Source organism: Carassius gibelio, chromosome B20 (assembly GCF_023724105.1).
Source record: "Carassius gibelio isolate Cgi1373 ecotype wild population from Czech Republic chromosome B20, carGib1.2-hapl.c, whole genome shotgun sequence".
Taxonomy (NCBI): domain Eukaryota; kingdom Metazoa; phylum Chordata; class Actinopteri; order Cypriniformes; family Cyprinidae; genus Carassius; species Carassius gibelio.
In genome coordinates this window covers 4784574-4798497 of record NC_068415.1, presented here as the reverse complement: position 1 = coordinate 4798497, position 13924 = coordinate 4784574, and the positions used below count along the sequence as shown (strand labels likewise).

Here is a 13924-nt window from a genome sequence, read left to right as displayed (position 1 = left end):
AAAGTCAAATGGACTGTGTGAACAAGTCTTTTAAAGCTAGGATTACCGTTCTATTCAGGGTTGATGGAGGGGATCTGCCATCCATGACCGTTCTCCCACAGTCAGTGATACTGAGACGAAGCAACGACCCAGAGAAACCGCAAGCTCCACACATTATCCCTGTAATTGACACGTTAGTCAAGTGTGATGTTAACTAATTATTTCGCATTTTCTCCCGTCATTCATAACATTCTCCGTTTTCTAACAGTTTTAAGAGTTTAAAACGCATTCAAAAGTAATTCAAAATACCAAAATTCTAATTATACAATTTATGTAATATTTTATAATATTTTATACGTGGCATATATGCTGATACATCTTGCTAATCTGCTGCTAGTTATGAAGTAAAACATTTTTTTACAATTTTTACCAAAGAAATCTTATGATAGCTAAGGACACAATTGCATGAGCATTGATTCTGCACTATTTACTCAAAACTGTTGTTTTTTTTTTTCAAGTTTTTCTCACCCATGTATTTTGCCAAATGTTCTCACCACTGCATAAATAGCCAAAATGTGTTTTTAACCATTTCGTCTTTCATTTCAAATTGAAAATCACTTTTAAAACAACAATTTAAAAGTATTTATTGAACGCTGAACATTTTTTAACATTCCAGCAGACATACCATAAAAGCACAATTTACTGAGTTACTGTTTTGAGCGCAGATATTCCTCACACTTTGGATTTTGAACCCTGGCTACCATGCAGATAGCACCACAAGCTCGTGGTAACAGTAACCAGCAATCACCATTTCCTCTTCTCATCGAGGACTTGTGTAGTACTAAACAGCCTTTTACTGTCGGTGCTTGTAATGTCTTTCTCTGACACTTAAATGCTTCCACGCTGTCGACATGTTTACTGCATTATAAAGCATCTCTCACTCTATATTGGTTGCTATTTGATTTGGGGAAGTCGTGGCCTAGTGGTCAGAGAGTTTGACTCCTAACCCTAGGGTTGTGCCCTTGAGCAAGGCACTGAACCCCCAAGCCGCAGCATAAATGGCTGCCCACTGCTCCAGGTGTGTGTTCACTGCTGTGTGTGTGTGCACTTTGGATGGGTTAAATGCAGAGCACGAATTCTGAGTATGGATCACCATACTTGGCTGTATGTCACTTCACTTTCAATCACTTTCACTCACTTCACGTCATTGTTCGGTACAGTTTATTCAAACACCGAAAGAGCTTGTTTTTTTTTTGCTATTTTCAGCCGAATAATTTGGGTTACAGGACATTCAGTGGATCCCTACCAATTATACATGATTTTCTCAATAATAAAGTTACTACCATCTGTGTGTTACCAACTTTAGTTGTTTCTTAGGAGTGTGGATGTTTTCTGTTGTTTTGCTCTTCAGTATACTGATATTTACCTTCAGTGTCCTCCAGTAGTTTTTAATGAACACGTTTGATTGTTTTCATTGGTTCCGGGACTGCCATCGTGCTGCAAAGATAGGGTTTCAAACCTGTCTGCAGGGGATGCATTTTCTCATTAAATGTCTCCCCAAAACCAAACACTAGTCCTCAATTACTGCCGTCCATTGTTAATCTGGGCACACTCCTTGTGCTTTGTTCATTCGGGCTCCAACCTTATCAGAAAGCAGCACTGTTTGTGTTGTCTCAGACCAGTGCAGTCTGAGTAATAACTTGTCCCAGCGCGACTTGATGAGCTCACGATTGGCCGGAGGATCATTGTGATGAACATGTCAATTGAAAGGCCACTGTGAAGTCTGAGGCGTTCTAATGAAACCCAGCGCAAAGCGTAAATACTTGCATTCTGGGGCTGCGCATGAAATGAAGGTAATTATGATGTGGCTTAATTAGCTGTCGCCGTGATCTTAATTGCTTTTGAAGATGGCTGACCTCCCTTGCTGGGCGTACGTGTCGGGAGCTCAATGTTGTCACAGTTGTTTCGTCTGCAGGTGTGCATCTGGTCAAACTATCTTCTGGAGGTTACCCTCTGGGTTAATGTTCATTTATTTTTCCACTTTTTTTCTGAACAAGTGCATGTTCAGTTCTCATGTGTATATTTAACACGGCAACAAGGCTATTTTCTGTTCTGAATCTTTAATCTTAGTGCATAATTGTTTTTTTTCTATTTTTTCTCTAGCATATATAAAAGATTTTTCACATATCTTCTAAAGTACAGTATATAATTTTAGAATTGTTTTTATCTTTTTATAGTGAATATAATTTAATTCTAAATTATTTCCCAAGCCAGAAAAAGCTGTTTTTGTGTTTATGGAATGCTTTTCATTTTCCAGTAATCTCAAACTGATTTGTTAGTGGAAAGCCAGAATTAAAACATTTACAAATGCTTTTGTGTTATCCATGCAGACCGTTGTTGTAATTTTGCACACCTAAAGGGTCTGGAAATAATTGAAATGATAGTATTTTCTGGAGAACCGGTTTAAGCATGGTTTTATTCTTAGGAAGCCGAGTTGTTTGCTGTGATGAGCTGGTTTGGCACCTGTGAGTTTCCCTCCACACTGCATCAGCTGTCCGCTCTCATTTCCTTCACTGCGTGTTCGTAGCATGGTCTCTGGAAACTAAAACAATGTCATTAAACTTCAACTTCAAATTAAGCCTCTTCAAGACCGTTCCAGACGCCACAGTCATTTTCCAGCAGCGCAGCAAACCGCAGGATGCACGTTCATCAGCGGCTTTAATGCTTGACTGAAATGTTATTTGTGAGCAGGTGCAGGTCAAACTCCCCCACGAAAATCAGAATGAGAGCGAGACTCTGCTGCTCGTATGTCAGCGTGAACCTTACAAAAAAATGCTTGATGCCTGTGTATTTGAGGATTATATGTGATTCATTCATTACCTCACTTCCAGATGCCTGTTTTAGGACCAGATCTTTCTTGAACAAAAATGACTCATGTAAGAGCTTCTCTCTTCAAAAAAAATAAAATAAAAAGAAACCCATTATTTGAGTGGCGTTATTCCTGCCATTAACCAATTAAATACTAATAAGCACAGAGCTAAGAATATTACTTGTGCATTGGCAAATCTGGCAGAATGTTTCAAATCTAACTGCACCTTTGTACAGTATGCTTCCTTTGTAAGGAGCAGTTCATCCAAAAATCTAATCAAAGTGGTTATTATTTACTCGTCCTAATATTGTTCCAAACTCGTGGAGCTCAACAGACAATATTCTGAAGACTTGATGTGTTTTCCATGCAGTTACAATGAAGCAAAAACAGACACAAAAGCACTATTTAAAGTTGTTCATAAACAACTTCTGTAGCTTTGTGTGAGAAGCAGATTCAAAATTAAGTTGATTTCCACTGATGATTTTTGTTGTTAACTGCTGCGAAGGGATGGAATCAGTGAGTTGAACTAAAGAACCAGTTCAGTCCAATTCAAATGAATCACTGGTTTTATGAATCTAATCATCTTTCATTAACCTTTAAAAACTCATTTGAGTCTTTTCCTCACACAAAGCTGTCATATGACTTCAGATGACCTGAAATAAGCTCATGAGTCATAAACTTCTTTCATGATGATTTTGTGTTGTTTTTGAGGTTTGAAAGCTTCCCTCTGTTCATTGTAATTGGATGGAAAAGAGATTTAAAAACAGTCATCAAAATTTCCACTACACATGTTTGGAATGACATCAAGTAAATAATGACAGAATTTTTTTTTCTCTGTAATCATGTTTTATTTTCCTATGTTTCAGGCTCTGTTGGAGAAAGTGGTTGTGAAAAGTGACGGCTTCAGTGTGGATCATCTGGAGAGAGTTTACTCCGTACTCAGCCAGTGTATTTACCAGCACCGCAGAGACTACGACAAGACCCGTCTGATAGAGGTCGAGTGACACACACACATCAATATGATGTTCTGACTTCATGGCCCTGATTCACTAAGATCTCATATAAAGGGTCCTATTTTCTTTTGCACTTAACCAAATTTCATGTGTTTCATGAGTGTATTGCAAGTGATTTACCCACACATATAAATTGTAAATACACAGTTTAGAGAGGGTTGTGTGTGGTAATTGTACCAAGTTTATTAGGCCACCCAATTTCATTAAACAATATTTAATTAACTTTATTTATTTGATTTGATATACAATCAAATACTACATAATATTCATTTTAAAATGAGTATCTAAACATCTAAATCCATCGGTTTTATTTTATTTGTATTTTTAGGGTTAGGGTTTAATATTTCTATAGCATGTTTGAATTTACTTTTTAATATATCTAAAGCACGTTTATTTTATTTTATTTTCCTGAAGGAAAAGCAGATATAAACTCTGGATTAGGCTATAAATATACTTAAAATGTTTTAGCACCTCTGTATGTTTTATCTCCGGTTATTTGTCGTGATGAATGCTGAGCCAGTAGAATACTAAATTAAAATGATCCCATTATTAACTAGTAGCTCTATGCTGACTAATGACTCGTAATGTCGTCATGTCGTGTGTGTGACAGCGGCTCAGAGGAGATGGATACACAGTGACTGAACACGGCACACTGAACAGCTGCTGTGTGTTTAAATTACGCCGGCGCACCGATGGTGGAGAGCTCTCGCACGGCCTCCTGGGAAATTATGTGCGCTGTTCTCAAATACAATAGTAATGGAAGCTGCCCAGCAGAAACAGATTAGAATTGCTCTAAGGAATTATGGCCGGCGCGACTGAAGGCTAATTTGCATGTTGTGTACCAATTCCTCTCTGAGAGGACCCTAATGGAGTCGTATTTATTAATTCCAGGATGATTCGCAATCCAGGCCATCTGGAAAAGCTGTATGCGTTTAGATTTAATCCGCCGGTCTCCGTCAGATCGCTGGATCTTTTGCAGCCGGTGGACTGGAGCTGAGATCCACAGAGGACTGCGGAAATTGAACATGATTTTGTTAATTGTTTGCACATTGTGTACTGTGACGACAGTGTTTAATTGTTAGTTACACTTTGACCTGAATAAGAATAACTATCTCAGATAAAGAATTGTATTAAATCCTTGTATGTTTTGAAAGAACGGGAAGCAGAGTCCTATCTAGATGCAGTTCGAAAGTCAGTTACTTGTTAGTCTCGTGTAGCTGCGTAGATCTACGGCTGAAGGTCTTTAATTCATGGCAGCTTTCATTGGCCAAGGCCCGCCCATGAGGCTATTTGACTGACATGTCAAACAACCAATCACAGTTTGTTTCATTTCATTTCTTTCTTTTTTTGTGATGGGGTTTGGTGCAACGTCACCGTTTCTTGGAGGAACGTTAAAGAATGCGACACACGCATCTCCCGGAAATCCTGAATTATTCAACCAATCCGATGACGCTTTAGAAACTCCTGAAGTGTTTACAATTTTGTCTTCTATATGCATCAGATGTTCAGCCGACAGTCCATGGACGTAACATCTGAGGCTGAGACGAGTTACTTGGTTACTGTTTTTGTTATGTTGCACAGGGTAGCTCCGCCCACAGCGGAATCTCATTGGTTTAAATTTCCTCTTTACAGATTCATCCAAATATAAAACCTCTTTCATTATTTATTCACCCTCATATCTGTCAAAACCTGATGTTCTCACTGTGTTTATAAAAGTTTCTACGGCTGTCATGCTAGTTTTAATGAATTATATCAACACAGCTGCTTTAATAATGCAAATAATATGGACTACATTAAAGATAATTTCTTTGTACTAAACAACTCTTGTTCACTATTTACTTTCATTTTCTGGAAGAGAGCAGCTCAGACACTCTTACATTAAGGGTCCAGAAAAGAAAAAAAACATTCTAAAGTGTGTGTGTACCTGTATAAATAAACATTTGTTGTAAAACATTTATATTTCAGTTTATCTATCAAAAAATCATAAAAAAACTGTATCAAGGTTTCCACAAAAGAAATGAGAATGATTTCTGAAGGATCATGTGACACTCAAAACTAGAGTTATAGCTGCTGAGCTTTTTAACTTATTAAAATAGAAAACAATTGCATGTTTTTACTTTATTTTGATTGAATAAATGCAGCCTTGGTGATCATAAGAGACTTTTCAAAATCTTACTGACCCAAACTTTTGAACAGCAGTGTATAGAAAATGTTTATTTTAATATTTAAGATGAAAATCCAATTTAAACCAAATAATGACTTTTAAAACTTTGTTCAAAGTTCTTCAAAAAAATATCCTTTGAGTTTGAATATTGACAAATGTATAATATAAACATGTGATAATGTTTGATTGCATCCACATTTAACAAAAAATGCAATTAACAATGCTACTTTCTGTCTTTTGATTTGCAGGCGATGGAAAGGCAAGTTGAACATTTCGAAACATTCCTGTGATGAATAGAGGGCTTTCAGAGAGAAACATGATCGGCGACTCTTTTGATACAAGACGGAGGGGCCGGCGTCCTGAGCCAAGTCCTTAATGTGGAGCAGGTCTGGACGCCTCGGTCTCAAATTACAGCAGGAAGGGGGAAAAAAAATGGTGCAGACATTAGAAACAAAGGCTTACAAAGGCGACCTTGGTGCTATCATCTCAGGTACCTGAAACAGAACCAGTCTACAGAACCAAACACACAAACTCCTGGAGGTTTCCTTCTTATTTGTTTTGTTTTTGTAAACTCGCATACATGCCGACGATCGTTCTTGGTGCTATTGGGTGCTATAGTTTTTTTTGCTTTTTTTGTCGCCTGCTGCTCTTTGTTCTCATAGATAAGCAAACAAAACACAAACAAACAGTACAAAATAAAAGATTGTGTGATGTCACGAAGCAACCTCAGCCTCCGTCTACTGGAAGCAAACACTCACACACACACACACAGATTCTCACCAGCAGTGGCAAACTGTATATGGATGGTATGATGCTCTACAGCGCGAGTCAGCCGGTCATTTACTGTGGAAATAAACTACATCGCCCTCTTTCTACATCCACCCGGATGTCACCCCTGGTCACCATTGGGATTATCAACACTTTTTAGCCACAGATGTTTTTGTAGGGACATCTAGAGTTGTTTTCTACTTGGTGTTAATTGTAAGACTTGCAAGGCCTCTGTATTGTAAACCAACTTTTCCTTGTTACAAATGAGACTGCGTTCTCCTTATTTAGACTATAATGTTTGCAGAAAACCAACGAAAAACAGACAGATTTTGGTTCAAATTGATATTTTTAGTTTAGACTCATCGTATAATTCCCGCCCTAGGAATAGTAAAAAAAATTTGGCTTTTTTTTCTGGTTTAACTGGATTTACGAGTAGATATCTGGAGATTGCACTGCCTAGCATGTGCCTTAACCTTTCAAATAGGCTAAAAACATAACTAAATATTGACTATCAATATATATATATATATATATATATATATATATATATATATATATATATATATATATATATATATATATATATATATATATATATATACATATATATATATATATATGGAGGACGAGCCACAGGGCTACAAACCGATACAAATATGTGGCGTATGTTGTTGTTAACTGTTAGCCAATCTCTTCTCGAGTCGCCCAGCAACATCTTCGTGGTTGCTCCATCAGACATTGTGGCTTTCTTTTGCCATTCAATTTTTATTGTAACATAACATATTTGGAGTAAAAAGAAGTGATGTTTTGAAAGTTAAAATGGCAGTCTAGGCAGTGCTGAATTTTTTTAACATAAAGCATTACCATATTTTTTGTTGTATTTTTCTAATTTTTTTTTTTTTTACCTTTTATAGTGTTTCCATTGTGTTCACTTACACTGTATAATATTGGTAGCTGTCGCATTGATAACTTGATTTGTCAATTTTGGCATTGTCTTAAGTAGCATTAACCGAGTTCTCCCTCTCATACTTACATTAACGCTCAGCTTTCATCGCTTTGTAAAGAACGTTGATCCAAGTTCAAGAGTCCTTGTGACCTTGTCTAGGATTCGGTGCTATAAAAAACAGAAAACAGAGGAAAAAAAATAACGCTTTTTAAGAAATATGCAAAAGAAAGGAAAAAAAATGAGGAGTTAGCTGTTAGCTTTGGACTACTGCAGTGCGTGTGAGAGACAGAACCACAGCTACCTCAGCAAGTTGTTTTCACGCGAAGAGACAAAAGTAATGACCTGTTTACTGAAAACAGTATTTGTTGACCTCTGTAATATCACTGCGCCCTTCAAAAATTCAAGCTGAGGTACTGGATCACCTCTTCGACATGTGGCTGCTGCAGTAATCCTCGGGTTTGTTCGCATTTTTGCATTATATTTCTTTTTTCTTTTTTTTGGTGGGGGGGGGGGTTGTTCTGCGTTTGAGCCGAGATGGTATTGTAATATCGCTGAAATATTATATTTCAGTTTTTCTACATGTACATCCCTTGATTTACAGTTTATTGGCCATGTTTGTGAAACACTTGCTTTCTTCAGTCCATTTCATGATCGTTTTTGATTTAGCAGTCGCCTGTCAATTTGTTATTTATTCAATTATTAAACGTCGTCATATGTTCAACATTTTGTTCAACCGAATTTAATTGGAAAAGTGGTTGCATGAAATTTGTGCCGAGACATGATGTAGCACATTTTTGTACCAGGTGTTGCACGACGTTCAGAAACGGGGTTAACTGGTCTCAGGTCTCTGCTACATGCATATTTATTCCATAAGTGTGGAGATGGTGGTGGTTATATTTCTTTTTAGTGGATGAGGGGGAGGTTCATAAAGTTAATGTGCATTTTCGGGTCCCTCTTTGTCACCTGTAGTACCATCGACATGCTTAACTTGGTGTATCATTGAAGAAACTACTGTAATGCTGACCACTTGCGCTTCTCACAAATTTATCTGGGGAAAATGAGCTTTAGTTGATGATGCCAATTCATGCAAGACATACCCTGTTTTGCATAGCATTATGTCATTGGCCCTGAAACGAAAAATCAAACCTTGGTCAGTATGTAATGTAAAATGAAATTTCACATTTAGAAGCACCACTAATATATATTTTTTAGAAAATGAACTCTTAAATCCTCCATTAAAAATGTTACAATGTGGGCTTGAAAGTCTAAGTAGTTCTATGTGTTTTGACTACAAGTTAAAGTTCATAACCTTTAGTTGACCAGAGTCTAATTCAGATCATTTGACTGACGGTAGGAAGTCCATATAACAATAGCATTTTGCTTTAGGTAGGTAAATACAACCCACTAAACTCTGTAGTTTTTGGTGGAAAAGTCCAGGAGTTTCTCAAGTCAGTGCTCAGTGTTGGAGATTTTTGGCAACCAATGATTTGTTTAGTTAATCCTATTTAATCAGTAGATTTATACCCCTTAATGATTAACAAGGTTGAGGCAATTTTATTTTTGTGTAACACCAGAATTTGTGTCCCTTTTTTAAAACTTTGAAGCAAATCAAAACCACACATATTGTTCTGTCCTTCCCTGCAGTCCTTCTTTTGTGAAATGATATATTTACTGTAATTTCTGAAATAAACTGCTGTGATATACTTGAATAAAAGGTGCAAATTGAAGTCGCTCTAGTGTTTCAATTTCAATCAGAGTCCTGCCTTGTTTTGTAATAAGGGTCACGGCACATTTTGGATAGTGTGCTGCGTTCATAAATTGGAAAATTTAAATGGCATATAGAAAAAAAAAAAGATGAGCATAAGCTTGACCAATGTAGAATCACATTTTCATTCACAAATAACTTGCATTTGTTGACTTACAAAAGCATTAGACTGTGGCGCTCTGCCTCTGAAGTTCCTCCAAATATTACTTCATTTATCAGGCATTTTAAGGCTATAAGTTATGGAATGGCACAAGTTTTTTTTAATTTTATGGAAAATACAAAACCTTCTGTTATTAATAGACATTCACTCAGTAAGAAAGTAAAAAAAAAAACTTACCAATTCGCCAAAAATGGCAACTGATGAATGGACAAATGATTAATATGTAAATAAACAGTCAATTTTTTTCTTTAGAATTCAGATATGTATTTCAGCATTATTAACGTAAATTGTTCCGGTAGGGTACAGATTTACAGACATTGTCCAATCCATTGATTTTTTTCTAAAAACATTTATACACAATTTTCATTGGTTTTTAAAATATACATATCTTCCCTATAATACAAAGTTTCTCCATCCGTATACTGCCATGGCTGCAGGCTTGTGGATTGGAATAAAACACAAGGATAAAAACCACAAAGAAAAGGTGGAATGATTTACACAGGACAAAATGAAATGAAAGTCCTCTGGGCATCACAGGTTCTGGTATTTTGTGCTTTGGAGTTCAAGAGGGCCTTCATTCAATCCCGGCTCTCTGCAGCGCCGAACCTCGCTGGAGGGCAACATGACTAGCATCGACATCCTTTGGCTTCTTGCAGAGGTCCCTTCATGATGCAACTGATCTTTATAAATGACACACAATTCCATATCAACTCATGAAATGACAAGATTTGACCGAAAGGTTACCAATGGAAAAACAAGGTTTGACGGAAGCCTTAAAGAAACATGATGTGGGAGAAGAACAACTCAAACACTGAAAGGGGAATCAAAAAAAAAACAAATGCATTTGGCTGACTTCGAAAACCGTTCCAATGGCATGACACCTGAGGGGGAGCTATGCTACGGATCCCTTGCTAAATCTTGATCGCGGCGGTCCGACTGCGTTCCACCCAGTTTGGCTGGTTGGAGCTCGATGGGCTGGTTTGGGCCAGTTCGTGACATTATTGAAGTCCAGAGCCGAGCTCGTCGTCAGCCGCTCTGAATGTACTTCTTTATAACCACGCATCCGTGTCTGAAAAGTGGACATGGCAGATTCTGAAGCAGTGTCCACGTGTTCGTGCAAGGGTCGAAGGTCTCCATGTTGCCCAGCGCCGGTCCCTCGCTGCTCACGATCCCTCCCGTTGCATAGATCTTGCCGTCTAGGATCGCCGCGCTGGGGGAGGAACAACAAGAGACCATTTGTAATCGTTTATTGCATCATGTAGCTCCATCTACTGTTGATTAGACCAACCTGCAGAACTGCCTGGAGTGATTCATGTTGGGGCCAGCTTTGATGTTGCCCTTGTCTGGGTCGTAGATAGTGGTGGCTCTGGCGTAGGCTCCTCCCAGGATGAAGATAAAACCATTGAGGCTCACAGCGGGAGCATACTTGTTATCTAAATAAGCCCAAAAGGAGCACAGAAGGAAAGAGAACAAAAGATAGAGGTTACTTCTCTGATGTATGTTGATGAATTTTTGCCTTGGAATAAAGGCAATGTTTTGCCGTTATCTTACACATTGTGCTCAATGCTTTTTGCAGCTTTTAATACAGCTTCTGGGATGCCTACATACTTATCGGAATGATTTCGCAAATGTTCTTTTGGAAAGATCGAGATAATTAATGACACGGACTAGGGTTCTGTGTCAGTCCGCAATCTTAAGAAATCAGGTTTGAAGCACCATTCGTAATGCTTTTATGATTTTTTTCCCAGCCTGTTTGCTGCCACATTCCATTTCCCACATCCATGTATCCTTTATGCTTTACGTTATTAAGCGGAGAATGACAAATAACGGCAAACAGATATATGGTGCCTGTTTCGTCTAATGATTCCATACAGAGGAAATTACCTCTGTAATATCCAAAGACCCTTCACAACGTGACAGGTTTTACTCACTCTATCCTTCTTCACACGGGGTAAATGGCCAAGAAACAGAAATAATCACATCTTTTCATGAGCGGGCAAATGACTGACAGCCTGACGCATGGTCGTGAACACGGAAAAGGTCGTCGAGCTGAATGCAAGAGAGAGGCTATCAGCCTTCGCTTTCTGACAGAGAAATTGTCTCCCAAACGATTACAGCTGGGCCAATTTATTACACCTATGAATAATTCACGTGGCTGCGTTCAAGGTTTTGTTTTGGTTTTTTTTCCGCACCTTCGACTGACGCCTGAGAAAACCATGCGAAGAAGCGATCTGTAAAACAGCGGCTGGATTTAATGGTTGAAAAGGAAGTGCGAGATGGGCTCTCACTTGGCGGCATGACTTCCAGGTGCTTCTCATTAAACCCCCCCACCGCTCGACTTTGAGTGACAGTCTAGATAACACCATCTTTTTACACCACTCCAGTCACAACAAGCGTTGTCGAATTGATCGGCGGCATAAACCAGGGAGGAGGCATCATCTTCTGTAACAAGAGCACAGTTGTGGCGCCCCCTCCATTACCCCCACAAAAACGACTGCTTTTGTGCAGAGTCACTTCATTCAACCACCCAGTGTGCGTCAGGAGCGGTTTGAGTCACCAGCGTTGTAGGATCAGGTCTGTTGAGTCCTAATCTCACCCTACGCAATGCTCTTTATCGGTTAGTTGTCTCGTTTTCAAACCCAACGCTGATGCTATCAGCATAGCTCATTGTTGGGTTTGGCCCACGTTCTCGCTACTCGAGGGCCTCGACTGTGACGCTGAAGCTCGGTCTGCTTTTTTGATGAATTTCTCGCCACCGGCAAGACGTCTCAAGGTTTCGATCAAATGGGGCACCTGCATCTGACACAATGGAGACATGAGATTCAGCTTTTTGAGAGCGAAACAAGACAACAACAACGGTTCGCGCCACCAATTTGCAGAGGTGTCTCGCTCAATTTTCAGGAGAGGCGAAATGCGGGAGAGAAAAGCTATTAGAAGTGTAAGAAAGGGGAAAGGAGTTGTTTGAATAGCAGGATTCCCAGAGAGTTGGGGTGACAATGCCGGCAATAACCTTTTGTCCGCAATAAACAAGTTGAAGCGTTTTAAGCAAGACTACTTCAGTCAAACTGTCTCAATGTACCGACCTGGCCAATTGACGTGCTTTAAATGTGTTTTATAAACACTGGCTGCTCTTAGTTTGGAGACTGAGGGATGTTTGTTGACAAGTCCAGCGGTGAGTGGCTGGGAGCCAGTTCAGTGATAACTCATCACACTCTCCAGAGGCTCCCTAAATCACTTTTTAATGTGCCTGTACTCTAAAGACGCCCTGCAATCTTGTATAATTTGTACAAGCAATTGTTTGCAATCAATTCCCCACTGTCCACGTGGCTTGGTGCACTTCCAGTGGCTCTTTGCCTGTTTGACCTTCACTGACAGCTTGTCTTGTTGGCACTGGTTGAACTAGTGTTTGCTCAGTAGTGTTTACTACTGACCGCAGGTCTTCAAACAACACAATCACATGGGGACCTTGAAGAAATGAACCTGTTAAAAGCCTTGAGCATAAGACCATTACCTCTGTAGAAATATGCAATGGTAGAATGGCAGTTTCTCATTCTGGGTGAAAAAAGGGCTATATGAAAATGAAATGAAGACTTAAAGGCTTGTCAATCAGTGAGAAAGAACCAAACACTAACACTGCCAGGATAGAGGTAGTCTTATTCCTGACACGAATCATACCATGCTTGTTTTTATCCATAATTTATCCTTGTATAGTCAACTAATATTGCAACAGTAAATTATATTATTATAATTGATATAAATATTATAGTAATGCAGATATACAGTTTCATACGTGAAGGTTAAAAATGCATTAGTATTTGAAGTAACATTAACAAAGATAGATAAATATATGATAAGAATAGTTAAATATAACAATGTTTAATGTTACATTATTATTTGTATTATTTCAATCTTATATTATTTAAAAAATAAAAATCCATTGCATTAAATTATTTATATTCAATTTTAAATTTGCATTGAAATGTTAACAAATATTTTATAATTTATAATTAAAATATCAATTATAATATTGATATTTGAAGTAACATGAGCTAAGATTAAGTTTTTGTCCATTACCATTTAACATAAGATATCATGAAGATATCATGTTTAAATATGACATTCAAATCTTAAAATAATTAATATAAATAATGTAAAATATATCACCATAAATGAATACAATGAATTATTAAAATACACTAACGATATTATAAACGCGACAAATGGGGCAAAAACCAAAGTATTGTGTTTTATAATTTTGTT

The 13924-nt window shown here is 38.0% G+C and overlaps 2 protein-coding genes across 6 annotated transcripts in view; one reads left to right on the top strand and one right to left on the bottom strand.

The window, feature by feature from the left end:
- The window catches only part of atad2b (ATPase family AAA domain containing 2B), an 82114-nt gene extending 72648 nt beyond the window's left edge, over positions 1 to 9466 (top strand). For both annotated transcript variants that reach the window (XM_052587111.1, XM_052587110.1), the window contains exons 27-28: positions 3715 to 3843; positions 6274 to 9466. In XM_052587111.1, coding sequence (XP_052443071.1) covers positions 3715 to 3843; positions 6274 to 6315 — 171 coding nt within the window. In that variant the 3' untranslated portion in view covers positions 6316 to 9466. The remainder of the gene's footprint in view (positions 1 to 3714; positions 3844 to 6273) is intronic.
- LOC127984465 (kelch-like protein 29) overlaps positions 8959 to 13924 on the bottom strand; it is a 234322-nt gene continuing 229356 nt past the window's right edge. For all 4 annotated transcript variants that reach the window (XM_052587112.1, XM_052587113.1, XM_052587115.1 and 1 more), the window contains 2 exons: positions 10953 to 11097; positions 8959 to 10874 (listed from right to left, as the gene is read on the bottom strand). In XM_052587112.1, coding sequence (XP_052443072.1) covers positions 10691 to 10874; positions 10953 to 11097 — 329 coding nt within the window. In that variant the 3' untranslated portion in view covers positions 8959 to 10690. The remainder of the gene's footprint in view (positions 10875 to 10952; positions 11098 to 13924) is intronic.